The sequence below is a fragment of the Etheostoma spectabile genome, unplaced genomic scaffold (genome assembly GCF_008692095.1).
Source record: "Etheostoma spectabile isolate EspeVRDwgs_2016 unplaced genomic scaffold, UIUC_Espe_1.0 scaffold00010170, whole genome shotgun sequence".
NCBI lineage: Eukaryota > Metazoa > Chordata > Actinopteri > Perciformes > Percidae > Etheostoma > Etheostoma spectabile.
The window spans coordinates 23,581-37,459 of NW_022603805.1; the positions used below are offsets into that span (position 1 = coordinate 23,581).

Here is a 13,879-nt window from a genome sequence, read left to right on the forward strand (position 1 = left end):
AGTGGTCTAGACCTGCTCTATCTGTAAATTATAGAGAGGTCTAGACCTGCTCTATCTGTAAATTATAGAGTGGTCTAGACCTGCTCTATCTGTAAATTATAGAGCGGTCTAGACCTGCTCTATCTGTAAATTATAGAGTGGTCTAGACCTGCTCTATCTGTAAATTATAGAGCGGTCTAGATCTCGGGATAACTCTGGTTATGAATTGACACAATAAATAAAATTGAATGAATTGAATTGCATTATAACGTCCTGTTTGGTACCTAACTGTTTTCCAACGAAAAAAAGATTTTTGTGATAAATCATTTAGAGCTGGACCCCAGAACTGCCCCCCCCCATACTAGTATTTTACTAGTAAATACCAAAATTAAATCTTGGGGTGTGATGTGTGTGTTTTGGGGAATATATTTGGTTCAGTGTCTCATATGAGCAGCACTTTGAGTCTCAAAGTTCCAGATGGTTTCAGTCCTCCTCTTCATCAAAACCTTGATTGGTCCTTCCTCTGCTCGCAGCCGGGCCTGCTGGTCCAGACTGGTATCCAGACTGGTATCCAGACCGGTATCCAGACCGGTCTCCAGACGGGTCCCCGTCGTCCTCCCAACGGCCCGGCTGCTGGTCCCCGTCTCCGCCATCGTCCTGGACGTCCCGGTAGTTGTGTCCCCTCTCCTCCGGGGCAGACCAGCCCTGGTAGGGTGTCTCCTCCCGTTGCCCGGGGCCACCGTTGTCGTCGGGGGAGAAGGTGGTCTCGTCGTCCAGGTGGTCTTCGTAGCGCTGGTAGGAGCTGGCGTGCGCCTGCTGCTCCCGGGCGGTCAGCTCCAGCGTGCTGTGCCAGACGCCGTAGCAGCCGTAGATCAGCAGACCTGAGGACGGACGCACGGCAACGGTTAAACCCTGGACCTAACACTGGTTAAACCCTGGATCTAACACTGGTTAAACCCTGGATCTAATACTGGTTAAACCCTGGATCTAACACTGGTTAAACCCTGGACCTAACACTGGTTAAACCCTGGATCTAACACTGGTTAAACCCTGGATCTAACACTGGTTAAACCCTGGACCTAACACTGGTTAAACCCTGGACCTAACACTGGTTAAACCCTGGATCTAACACTGGTTAAACCCTGGACCTAACACTGGTTAAACCCTGGATCTAACACTGGTTAAACCCTGGATCTAACACTGGTTAAACCCTGGACCTAACACTGGTTAAACCCTGGACCTAACACTGGTTAAACCCTGGATCTAACACTGGTTAAACCCTGGATCTAACACTGGTTAAACCCTGGATCTAACACTGGTTAAACCCTGGATCTAACGCTGGTTAAACCCTGGATCTAACACTGGTTAAACCCTGGACCTAACACTGGTTAAACCCTGGATCTAACACTGGTTAAACCCTGGATCTAACACTGGTTAAACCCTGGATCTAACACTGGTTAAACCCTGGATCTAACACTGGTTAAACCCTGGATCTAATACTGGTTAAACCCTGGATCTAACACTGGTTAAACCCTGGATCTAACACTGGTTAAACCCTGGATCTAACACTGGTTAAACCCTGGACCTAACACTGGTTAAACCCTGGACCTAACACTGGTTAAACCCTGGATCTAACACTGGTTAAACCCTGGACCTAACACTGGTTAAACCCTGGATCTAACACTGGTTAAACCCTGGATCTAACACTGGTTAAACCCTGGACCTAACACTGGTTAAACCCTGGACCTAACACTGGTTAAACCCTGGATCTAACACTGGTTAAACCCTGGATCTAACACTGGTTAAACCCTGGATCTAACACTGGTTAAACCCTGGATCTAACACTGGTTAAACCCTGGATCTAACACTGGTTAAACCCTGGACCTAACACTGGTTAAACCCTGGATCTAACACTGGTTAAACCCTGGATCTAACACTGGTTAAACCCTGGATCTAACACTGGTTAAACCCTGGATCTAACACTGGTTAAACCCTGGTTAAACTGATCAGGGGGGCCGGCTCTGTGGTCGGCATGAAGCTGGACTCACTGGTGACGGTGGCAGAGTGGAGGACATTGGACAAACTGCTGGACATTACTGACAGTGCCAAGTGCTAATTTTATTTGCAACACGTGATAAATATAAATAAATAAAATTGTATTCCCATCTTGTGTATATTCAAATGGTTGTTTTGTATTTTATTCCTATTATTATTATTTCATGCATCTTGTATCCTAGTATTTTTTTATATTCTGTGCTGTGGGACTGATTTTGCTGCAGGAATACTGTAATTTCCCATTTTTTTGGGATCATTAAATATCTATCTATCTACCTATCCATCCATCCATCCTCTCTCTCTCTCTCTCTCTCTCTCTCCCTCTCTCTCTCTCTCTCTCTCCATCCATGAATATTTTTTAGAAAATATTGCGATACGATGCTTTTTCCCCAACCCCTAATTAAAACGCGGGATACGTAACTCGCCTCCATCGCCTCTTCTGTCAGGTTCCAGTATAGAAAATGAATATTTGATCTCACCTATGAAGCACCAGATGGTGAACCGGGCCCAGGTGAGGGACGACAGTTTGAGCATGAGGTAGCTGTTGACCAAAATGGCCGCCGCGGGGACAAAGGGCACGCAGGGCGCCATGTAGGGCAGCTTCCTGGCGCTCTGCGGCTGCTGAAGAATCAGGACCAGAAGCTTGGCCAAGGACCCCCCCATCAGCGTGGCCGCGAGGCCCGAGACCACCGCGCCGGCGCCGCGTCCCTGCTCGACGCCGAATATGACGGTGGACCAGAGGAAGAAGGAGGTGAGGAAGAAGAGGAGGGTGCACCGGGTCACCGTGCGGCCGGTGGCCGGCGTGGGCCGGGCCGACGGGTCGGGCAGTCCCAGACGCAGCCTCAGGGTGTAGAAGTGACCCCCCAGGAGCCTCTTCAGCAACGAGGCGTGGCCCGTGTGGAACTCGGAGTCCTCGCCTTCTCCTTCTGTCCCGCCTGCGTGGTAGGACCCCGATCCGTCGGCGTCCGGGCCTCCGATCAGGACCTGGTCGTCTTTGGTGGGCGCCGCCCCGTCGTCTTGACGGTGCTTCGGGCCGTCCTCGTCCTCGTCCTCCCCGGAGACGACGAACTGGTCGGCGTCTTCGTCCGGCTGGTAGCGCAGCAGGAGCACGCACACGCTGACCAGGGTGTAGGCCAGCAGGGTGCCGATGGACATCATCTCGATCAGGTCCCGCAGGCTCACCAGGAGAGCCAGGAGGGCGGCGAGACCGCCCGACACCACGCACGCCACCGCGGGAGTGTGTGTGAACGCAGACACGTGAGACAGGAACCTGCAGACACATTAATTGGCACATTAATTAGAGTTAGCCCAGTTAGCTAGTCTCAACTGTGCTCTATCTGTAAAGGGTATCGAGATAACTCTTGTTATTATGAATTGATACTGTAAATAAAATTGAATTGAAGTGTCTGGTGCGTCCCCACCTGAACAGCAGGCCGTCCCGGGACATGGCGTAGATGACCCTGGGCATGGGGAACAGGGACCCCAGCAGGGACACGGTGAGTCCGGCCACGGAGCCCACGGCCACGGTGTACTTCCCCCACAGGAAGCCGTGCACGGCGAACATCTCCATGAGGGGAGCCGAGCCGTCGATGAGGTCGTAGGGGACCATGAGAGTCAGGACCACGCTCACCTGCACACAGGTAAGGGTCGACAACATCAAAGGGACAGGACACCCATATCTCGCAATTCTTACTTTTTATTTACAAATCTTGCAATTCTGATGAAGTTCTGGGGAAGGTTTTAGGAAAAAACGACATTGTAAACAGCACATCTTCCAAAATGGACACACATCTTTGATGAACTGAAGGTTAAATCCAAGAATATGAATATCAGCTGTGGTCTTTGGATGTAAAGATATTATAAGTTATTATAAGACACTATAAGGATATTATAATATATTGTGAGATATTATAAGATATTATAAGACATTATAAGATACTATAAGATATTATAAGATACTATAAGATATAATAAGACACTATAAGATATTATAAGATATTATAAGACACTATAAGATACTATAAGATATTATAAGATACTATAAGATATAATAAGACACTATAAGATATTATAAGATATTATAAGACACTATAAGATATTATAAGATATTATAAGACACTATAAGATATTATAAGAAATAATAAGACACTATAAGATATTATCAGATATTATAAGACACTATAAGATATTATAAGACACTATAAGATATTATCAGATATTATAAGACACTATAAGATATTATAAGACACTATAAGATATTATAAGACACTATAAGATATTATCAGATATTATAAGACACTATAAGATATAATAAGACACTATAAGATATTATAAGATATAATAAGACACTATAAGATATTATAAGATATAATAAGACACTATAAGATATTATAAGATATAAGATTTTATAGGAGATGATAGAAAGCAAAATAACCAAAATAACCCTCATGTAGTCCCCATGTAGTCCCCATGTTGTCCCCATGTTGTCCCCATGTTGTCCCCATGTAGTCCCCATGTTGTCCCCATGTTGTCCCCATGTTGTCCCCATGTTGTCCCCATGTAGTCCCCATGTTGTCCCCATGTAGTCCCCATGTTGTCCCCATGTTGTCCTCATGTTGTCCCCATGTTGTCCCCATGTTGTCCTCATGTTGTCCTATATCATTGTTGTTTTTAATTCCCCAAAATAACATGATTGATTCCAACGCTCTTTGCCAAGTACAAATCTCTACTTTCATTAATTTTGGGTCTTATTCTATTTTATAGCATTGTAAAACAAATGGAAGTGTTGTTGAAATAGTGTTGAGTAAAAGTTGACATATTCCAGTCTGTGATTATCATCAACATCCATTCCTTTAATTTTAGTCTCAATAATTCCTAATTTCTGCTTTTCTAACTCAAACATTAGGTATAATTTCCTTTAAATGAGCTTTATTGACCATGAAATCCAAAATTAATTGTAAAACTAGTTAATAAATTAGTGTCACGTAGTGTTGAAAACGTCAAAAAAGTGACAAATATTGGAAAAAAAACCGTCAAAAGTGTTGAAAAAGGGGACAAAAACGTAAGAAAAAGTTAAAATCATCAATAAAAAGCGTCAACAAAAGTGTTGATTTTCAGGAAGACAAGACAAGGGTTAAGCAATGTTATCTATTCAATAATAATAATAATAATAATACATTTATTTATAGAGCTTTGTCAGTCAAAGTGCTTAAAAAAATACAATTAAAATACAAACAGTATATTAAAAATTCAAAGTAATTCCCATTATACAAAGACATTGATAATTGACCATTTTGGACTCATTAGCAGCAGTGAGTAGCTAGATTTTGATTGGCTGATGATATTTTGATTGGCTGATGAGATTTAGAGGTTGAGGAGATTTAGAGGCTGACGAGATTTAGAGGCTGACGAGATTTAGAGGCTGACAAAATGGGATTTAGAGGTTGAGGAGATTTAGAGGCTGAGGAGATTTAGAGGCTGAGGAGATTTAGAGGCTGAGGAGATTTAGAGGCTGATGAGATTTAGAGGCTGACGAGATGAGATTTAGAGGCTGAGGAGATTTAGAGGCTGAGGAGATTTAGAGGCTGACGAGATGAGATTTAGAGGCTGACGAGATGAGATTTAGAGTCTGACGAGATTTAGAGGGTGACGAGATGAGATTTAGAGGCTGACGAGATTTAGAGGCGGACGAGATTTAGAGGCTGACGAGATGAGATTTAGAGGCTGACGAGATATAGAGGCTGACGAGATGAGATTTAGAGGCTGACGAGATGAGATTTAGAGGCTGACGAGATATAGAGGCTGACGAGATGAGATTTAGAGGCTGACGAGATTTAGAGGCTGACGAGATTTAGAGGCTGACGAGATGAGATTTAGAGGCTGACGAGATGAGATTTAGAGGCTGATGAAATTTAGAGGCTGACGAGATTTCGTGACGCGTGTCCAGCCGTGTGATGCGCGGGCGCCACTGACCGACACGTACGCCGTGAGGCAGGCGACCAGCGAGGCGGTGATGGCGTAGGGGATGGAGGTGTTGGGGTTCTTCGCCTCCTCCCCTGTTGTCGCGATGATGTCGAAGCCGATGAAGGCGTAGAAGCACGTCGCTGCACCTTGCATCACCTGGTGGGGGGGGGGGGGGGGGGTCAAACAGCTACAGGTAAACAACAGCTCATCCACTAGTCATACATATTCATACAAATAATCTGAATATTCATACAAATAATCTGACTATTCATACAATTAATCTGAATATTCATACAAATAATCTGGATATTCATACAAATAATCTGACTATTCATTCAAATAATCTGATTATTCATACAAATAATCTGGATATTCATTCATATTCATACAAATAATCTGAATATTCATTCACATTCATACAAATAATCTGACTATTCATACAAATAATCTGAATATTCATTCACATTCATGCAAATAATCTGGATATTCATACAAATAATCTGGATATTCATACAAATAATCTGGATACTCATACAAATAATCTGGATATTCATACAAATAATCTGACTATTCATACAAATAATCTGGATATTCATATATCCGTATATTCAGACTACCACAATAAGACAAGACAGGACAACAGACTACCACAATAAGACAATACAGGATACAGACTACCACAATAAAACAAGACAGGATAACAGACTACCACAATAAGACAAGACAGGATACAGACTACCACAATAAGACAAGACAGGACAACAGACTACCACAATAAGACAAGACAGGAAACAGACTACCACAATAAGACAAGACAGGAAAACAGACTACCACAATAAGACAAGACAGGAAAACAGACTACCACAATAAGACAAGACAGGAAAACAGACTACCACAATAAGACAAGACAGGAAACAGACTACCACAATAAGACAAGACAGGAAAACAGACTACCACAATAAGACAAGACAGGAAAAAGACTACCACAATAACACAAGACAGGAAACAGACTACCACAATAAGACAAGACAGGACAACAGACTACCACAATAAGACAAGACAACAGACTACCACAATAAGACAAGACAGGATAACAGACTACCACAATAAGACAAGACAGGACAACAGACTACCACAATAAGACAAGACACCCAAACCATAACACCGTGGTGGATGATCTTACCCCTGACCATCCGTAGGGCAGGAAGTTCCCCCCCTCCCAGTTGCTGGCGGAGAGGAAGAAGAGCCCGGCGATGATCATGAAGACCCAGACCACCAGGTTGACCACGTTGAGGACGTTGTTGAAGACCACGGAGTTCCGCACGCCGAGGGCGACGATGACGGTGACCAGCAAGGCGATGAAGAGGGCCAGCAGGTCTGGGTACGTGTCCTCACCTTTACCTGGGACAGACACACAGCAGCACGTCTTATAGAAATACAAATTACAGAAAACCTTACTCTTGTGTACCTGACCTGCACGCTTCACTCGTCAGAGGGACAGTTTATGAACATCTGGGCTCCACATCTTCACTTTGTCCAACACCACAGTGGCTTCAGTGCTTTTGAGTGTTGTCCTCTGTCCTACACTGTAAACAATGTCTGAAATCTCCAGTTATTTCCTTTAGATTTCACAGTAACACTACTGTGTATGATTTTCACAGTAGAATGCTGTAAAGTACATTACTGTTGTGGTTTGGGGTTTGTTGCTTTAGAGTCTCTTCCTCTTTTGGTCCCGTCTAGTGTTTGTGTCTTTTCTCCCCGGTCCTGTGTTGTTGGTCCTGTCCTGTGTCCCCCTGAGTGTCTGCTTGCTCCGTTTCCTGTTTTATTTTGAAGTCTTGTTTTTGTCTCGTCTTGCCTCTAGCTTTACTTCCTGTGTGATTTCACAGTAACCCTACTGTATATGATTTTACAGTAGAACGCTGTAAAGGTGCATTACAACCTTGTCAACATGACAACATCACAGTGGTATAAGTATTACTGTAAAACGAATCCCAATATAGCCACTATAGTACTGTAAATAGTACAGTAAACTACTGTATTTTTACTTTTTTATTTATGTTGCGTTTAATTGTTTTGTATTTTACAATGAATAGATAAAATACTGTAAATGGAAGTACGGGACCTTTACTGTAAAAGTAATTTACAAGAGCTTGCTGCCAATTGCTGCCATAGTTACTGTAAATCTTATGTTAAATTGGTTACAGTGTACTTATAACACTGTATTTGCAACCTGGTTATTTTGAACTTCTAGAACTAAGAACTGGGGTGTATTTCTTTATTTTTTATTTCTTCTTCTTTATTTATTTCCTAATCATTGTACTGGTTGGGTGCATGTGCAACGTAGAGGGGTACAGACCAGTGTTGTACTGAGCGTTGTTGTTATCTTATCGTTATATATTAATATGCAAATAAAGGGAAGCTCACTATGACAGGAATGGCTTCCTACAGCTGGCGGATATAGAAAAATAAATAAAATATCTGGATATTTTTAACCAAATACCGTTTTATAGAGTTGAGAATTGGTTTCTTTACTATTTTAACCCTTGTGTTGTCTTTCCCTCCACATGAAAAAACCCTTTGTTGTCCCTATCTCAAAGTTGTTGTTTTTGGGGGGTTTTCAAATTTTTTATTGTTTTTTAACTCCCGAATGTCTTTGTCCCTTTTGATGACGTTTTGTCACTTTTTTGACATTTTAGCCAGTTTTTCCAAAGTTTTTGACGCACACTTCCACTGTTTTTTCCGTAGTTTTTGTCAGTTTAGACATTTTTTCCAATATTGTTTAAGCTCTTTCCCCCAATGTTTTGTTTGCCTTGTTGACATTTTCAACTTCCCATATTTCTGATATAAAAAAAATTGGAAATGGGTCAAATTTGACCGGAGGACAACACAAGGGTTTAAGTTTTTAATTAGCTCTTAACGTGCGGAGAAACGACGCGGGTCGTACTGACCGAGTCCTCTGAGCGTGCCCAGGTGTGTTATCATGTAGTTGCTGATGCTGTGATTGGCCAGGGAGTCGAACATGCTGCTGAGAGCCGACGCCCCGGCGGCCGTGCCGATCAGATACTCCAGGATCAGGTTCCAGCCGATGAAAAACGCCACAAACTCCCCGACCGTCACGTAGCTATAGGTGTAGGCCGAGCCGGTCGTCTTCGGGACGCGGACGCCAAACTCTGCGTAGCACACACCTGAGGACAGAAAAACAACGAGACAACAAACGTCTTTAACCTTCCTGTTGTCCTCGGGTCAAATCTGACCCCCTTTAAAAAATGTCTATATCTGAAATATGGGTTTCTTTTTAACCAAATTACCACAAAAAATGGATTGGATTGGATTGTTCTTAGCAAATACAACTGATCACTTTCATTCCTCTGATCTTAACTATTAGTCAAAATAAGTCCTAATTCCTGCTTTTTTAACTCTAATATTATTAGGTATAATTCCATATAAATGAGGGTTATTGACCATGAATTTCAAAAGGTAGTAAAACTAGTAAGGTGGTGTTAGTGAAAACTAAAAGAAAAGTCTGAAAAAAGGGACAAAAATGTCAAATATTTGCCCGTTTTTAACCCGGGAGGACAATAGTCTAGTAGCCCGTCCATGGGGAATCCAGAAATCTTGAGTACACCAAAGTTTTATTGCAGAAATGTGAAGAATGGGTCCCAAGCATACAGAAACTACCGGATGCTACTTTTCATATGTTGAGGAATTAGCATAATTAGCCAAATTAGCATAATTAGCAGAATCGTCCAGATTGACAATGGATTTTGCACTGTGGAATCAGTTTCTACGATATTAGAGTGGTTTTAGAGGATGCTGAGTTTAATTCTTACACTTTCAGACCCTCGTGCTGTCTTCCTGTTGACCATGAACTTGTTGTCCTTCCGGGTCCAAATTTTCAGCTTTTTAAAACATTTCTGTCAAACTTTTTTTTTTTTTCCATACATGGTCAATAAACCTAATTTATATGACATTATACCTATTTTTGTTTTGTTTTTGTTTGAAAAAGCCCAAATTATGAGTTATTTTGCCTGGTAGTTGATATCAGAGGATGTATAGTCAGGATTCGGTTTTAAAACCATTTCAACTTTTTTTTTTTTTTTTTTTTTTTTTTCCCAAATGCTATGAAACTGAATAAAACAGCCCAGATTCAGTGAACGTGATTAATTAAATTTACCAAAGATCATCCATGCATCCATGTTATTTTTGGGCATTTTGGTTGAAAGAAACTTCTGATTTAAAGAGACTTGGAAAACGGGTCAAATTTACCCCGAGGACAACACAAGGGTTAAGATTAGAGTAGAAAAACACACACACACACACACACACACACACACACACACACACACACACACACACAGTTGTACTGCAGGCACAAATACAAAATGAGTACCAAATGCTAAAAAATTCCCAAAAAATGCAGTATTTCCTCCTGTGTGTTTGATAAAAACTACAGTGAGAAGCAGTTTCAACAAATAACCAATGAAACTATAGATTCGTGTTTTGAAAGGATTTTTAAGGACGATACGGATACAAATATTTGGTTATTTAAAAATTCAATGTATCGGCCGATATGTGCCCATATATATTTAAAAAGAAAAACCCAGAAACGCGTTACAAAACGTAAACAGATTTCCCTAACATAAGTTATTTGCAGTTATTTACGAGTTCTCACTAAAATAAAATAATAATAATCAGTATTTCAATAATTTTCAACATTCAATCATTTAAAAGCACAACAAAACATCAAAATATATTAAAGTTCTGATAAATAAAATGTATAAAAATACAAACTTAAGATACGAAACTTAAAGTCCTTTGAACAGAAACACATTAACCCTGGGGGCCCTGAGGCCATTTTTACAGTTTATTGTCCGTCTGGATTTATTTTATAATAACTTGTAAAACATCAACCCTGTTGTCTACAGTCAAGATATGAACACCATTGTTTTTTAGGACAAACAAACTGGGTTATTGGAATATTTGGGTTGCAGTGAGGTCACTTGCATGTTCAAAATGGTTGTAGGGCCTTAGAGATGAATAAATCAATAAATAAATAAATGAATGAATCTTCCAGATATGGATTGATATCACAGACAGAGCAGTAAAACCTCTAAAACACTTCTCATATGTCTTGGGAGTCACACTGTGAAGAAATAATCATTATAACTTATACAGTTGACATGCATTTTTTCCAAAAAAGTCAAGACGTTTTGCTCTCATGACATTTACTTATGCCAATAATAACATAATAATGTCATATTTATTGATATTACACCCACAGCGATGCTACACAAGCAAATATGTGTCTAAATATTGCATTATTTGGCCTTCCATAGAGTCTAAAGGCATTTTTGTCCCCTCTGGCCTTCCATACAAGAGGGGTGCCTTTATCTCCCATACATGGGCATGCACTTCCTAAAAAGTAGACAGGACAGACAGAGAGAGAGACGGAGGAGCGAGCCAGCGGCAGAAATGAGCCAAAACGCGATGAATTATGGACATAAAGTGGACCAATCTTGGATATAACAGTATGGATTTAAAGCCCAAAGAGGCTGAAGTTCCGGGCTGGATAGAAAACCCCCTGTAGAGGCTAGAAAGACCCGGAAAAGACCGCCGTAAAGCCGAAAACGTCAGGATTCAAACGAAACCGGGGGTGAGTAAATCGCTCGTACGGTTCAAAAGTTATTAAACTATGAATCAGAGGTGCTTTTTTACTCGTGGGCGAGTGTCTCGGGCTCAGAGGGTTAACAAAAAAAAACAAAAATTCAAAAACAGTTGACAATAGAAAAAAAAAAGGGTTTATATATAACTTTTGCAGACGCCATTTTTGTTGTTTTCTGTTATTTTGAAAGTGTAAATGATGGAAATAAAATCTAACTTTTTATGACATATTTTACAATTGTCTAATCTGTCATTTGACGCCTTTTGGAGATTTTTCCATCTTTTCTTGGCTTCTTTATGCACATCAACACACATTTCTGAGTATTAATTAAATCACCTGACAGTATGGACGCCACCGCTGCGATGATGAAGGACAGGATGACCCCCGGCCCGGCCATCGCCTTGGCAACCAGCCCGGCGACCACGTACATGCCCGTGCCGACGCAGCTGCCCACCCCGAGCGACACCAGGTCCACGGTGGTCAGGACCTTGGCGAGCCCGGCCGCCGACCCCTCCCCGAGCTCGGCGAGGTCGTCGGCGCCGGTCGCCATGGAGCCCACAGGTTTGGTCCGCAGCAGGCGGGAGTACACGTTGTACCAGGCGTCCCCCGGGGACACCCGGGACAGCCACGCCGCCATCTCCGCACCGGTTTATGGTCTGTTTACGTCTGGGACTGCTTCTACCGTCTCTCTGTCACTCCCTCGCTCATTCTCTCATTCTCTCTGATCCAGAGGGAGGACGGAGACGCTGTGGAAAGAAGAATTTAGATCATTTACTTTAGTAAAAGTATCAATTACCCAATATCCTAATATCTAATATCAATTAATGACGTTTTATAATCAGTCATGGACTTAACCCTCATATTGTCCCCATGTTGCCCTAATGTTGTCCTCATGTTGTCCCCATGTTGCCCTAATGTTGTCCCCATGTTGCCCCCATGCTGTCCTCATGTTGTCCCCATGTTGTCCTCATGTTGTCCCCATGTTGTCCTCATTTTGTCCTCATGTTGTCCCCATGTTGCCCTAATGTTGTCCTCATGTTGTCCCCATGTTGTCCTCATGTTGTCCCCATGTTGTCCTTATGTTGTCCTCATATTGTCCCCATGTTGCCCTAATGTTGTCCTCATGTTGTCCTCATGTTGTCCCCATGTTGTCCCCATGTTGTCCCCATGTTGTCCCCATGTTGCCCCCATGTTGTCCTCATGTTGCCCTCATGTTGTCCCCATGTTGTCCCCATGTTGTCCCCATGTTGCCCTCATGTTGTCCTCATGTTGTCCTCATGTTGCCCTCATGTTGTCCTCATGTTGCCCTCATGTTGTCCTCATGTTGCCCTCATGTTGTCCCTATGTTGCCCTCATGTTGTCCTCATGTTGTCCTCATGTTGTCCTCATGTTGTCCCTATGTTGCCCTCATGTTGTCCTCATGTTGTCCCCATGTTGCCCCCATGTTGTCCCCATGTTGTCCTCATGTTGTCCCCATGTTGCCCCCATGTTGCCCCATGTTGTCCTCATGTTGTCCCCATGTTGTCCTCATGTTGTCCCCATGTTGCCCCCATGTTGCCCCATGTTGTCCTCATGTTGTCCTCATGTTGTCCTCATGTTGTCCCCATGTTGTCCTATATCAATGTTCTTTTTAATTCCCCAAAATAACATGATTGATTCCAACGCTCTTTGCCAAGTACAAATCTCTACTTTCATTAATTTTGGGTCTTATTCTATTTTATAGCATTGTAAAACAAATGGAAGTGTTGTTGAAATAGTATTGAGTAAAAGTTGACATATTCCAGTCTGTGATTATCATCAACATCCATTCCTTCAATTTTAGTCTCAATAATTCCTAATTTCTGCTTTTCTAACTCAAACATTAGGTATAATATCCTATAAATGAGGTTTATTGACCATAAATTAGAAAAATAACTGTAAAACTAAAGTTAATAAGTTAGTGTTACGTAGTGTTGAAATAATAAGTATCAAAAGTGATGAAATAAGAGAAAAAGTAAAAAAAAAGTCTATAAAAAGCGTCAATGAAAGTGTTGATTTCCAATTTTGACGGGAAGACAACACGAGGGTTGAAAATATCAAAAAGCTTTGGGGAAAAAACACCAAAAAAAAGCACCCAAAATATTGAAAAAGTGACAAAAAATGACAGAAAAAGCGATAATAATGTGGAAAAAAAGTGACCAGAATGTTGTTGTTTTTTTTCATGGTTGACGGGAATACAAC

General features: G+C 41.8%; 1 protein-coding gene across 1 annotated transcript; it reads right to left on the reverse strand.

Annotated features, from left to right (window-relative positions):
• LOC116679293 (probable cationic amino acid transporter) lies at positions 1–12,405 on the reverse strand (the record flags this gene model as incomplete). Its single annotated transcript, XM_032508972.1, is given in 7 exon segments — positions 1–860; positions 2,514–3,304; positions 3,456–3,664; positions 6,007–6,153; positions 7,181–7,398; positions 8,946–9,182; positions 11,996–12,405. Coding segments are annotated over 7 exon segments (2,301 nt in total). The 3' UTR covers positions 1–462.
• Positions 12,406–13,879: the final 1,474 nt, after the last annotated feature.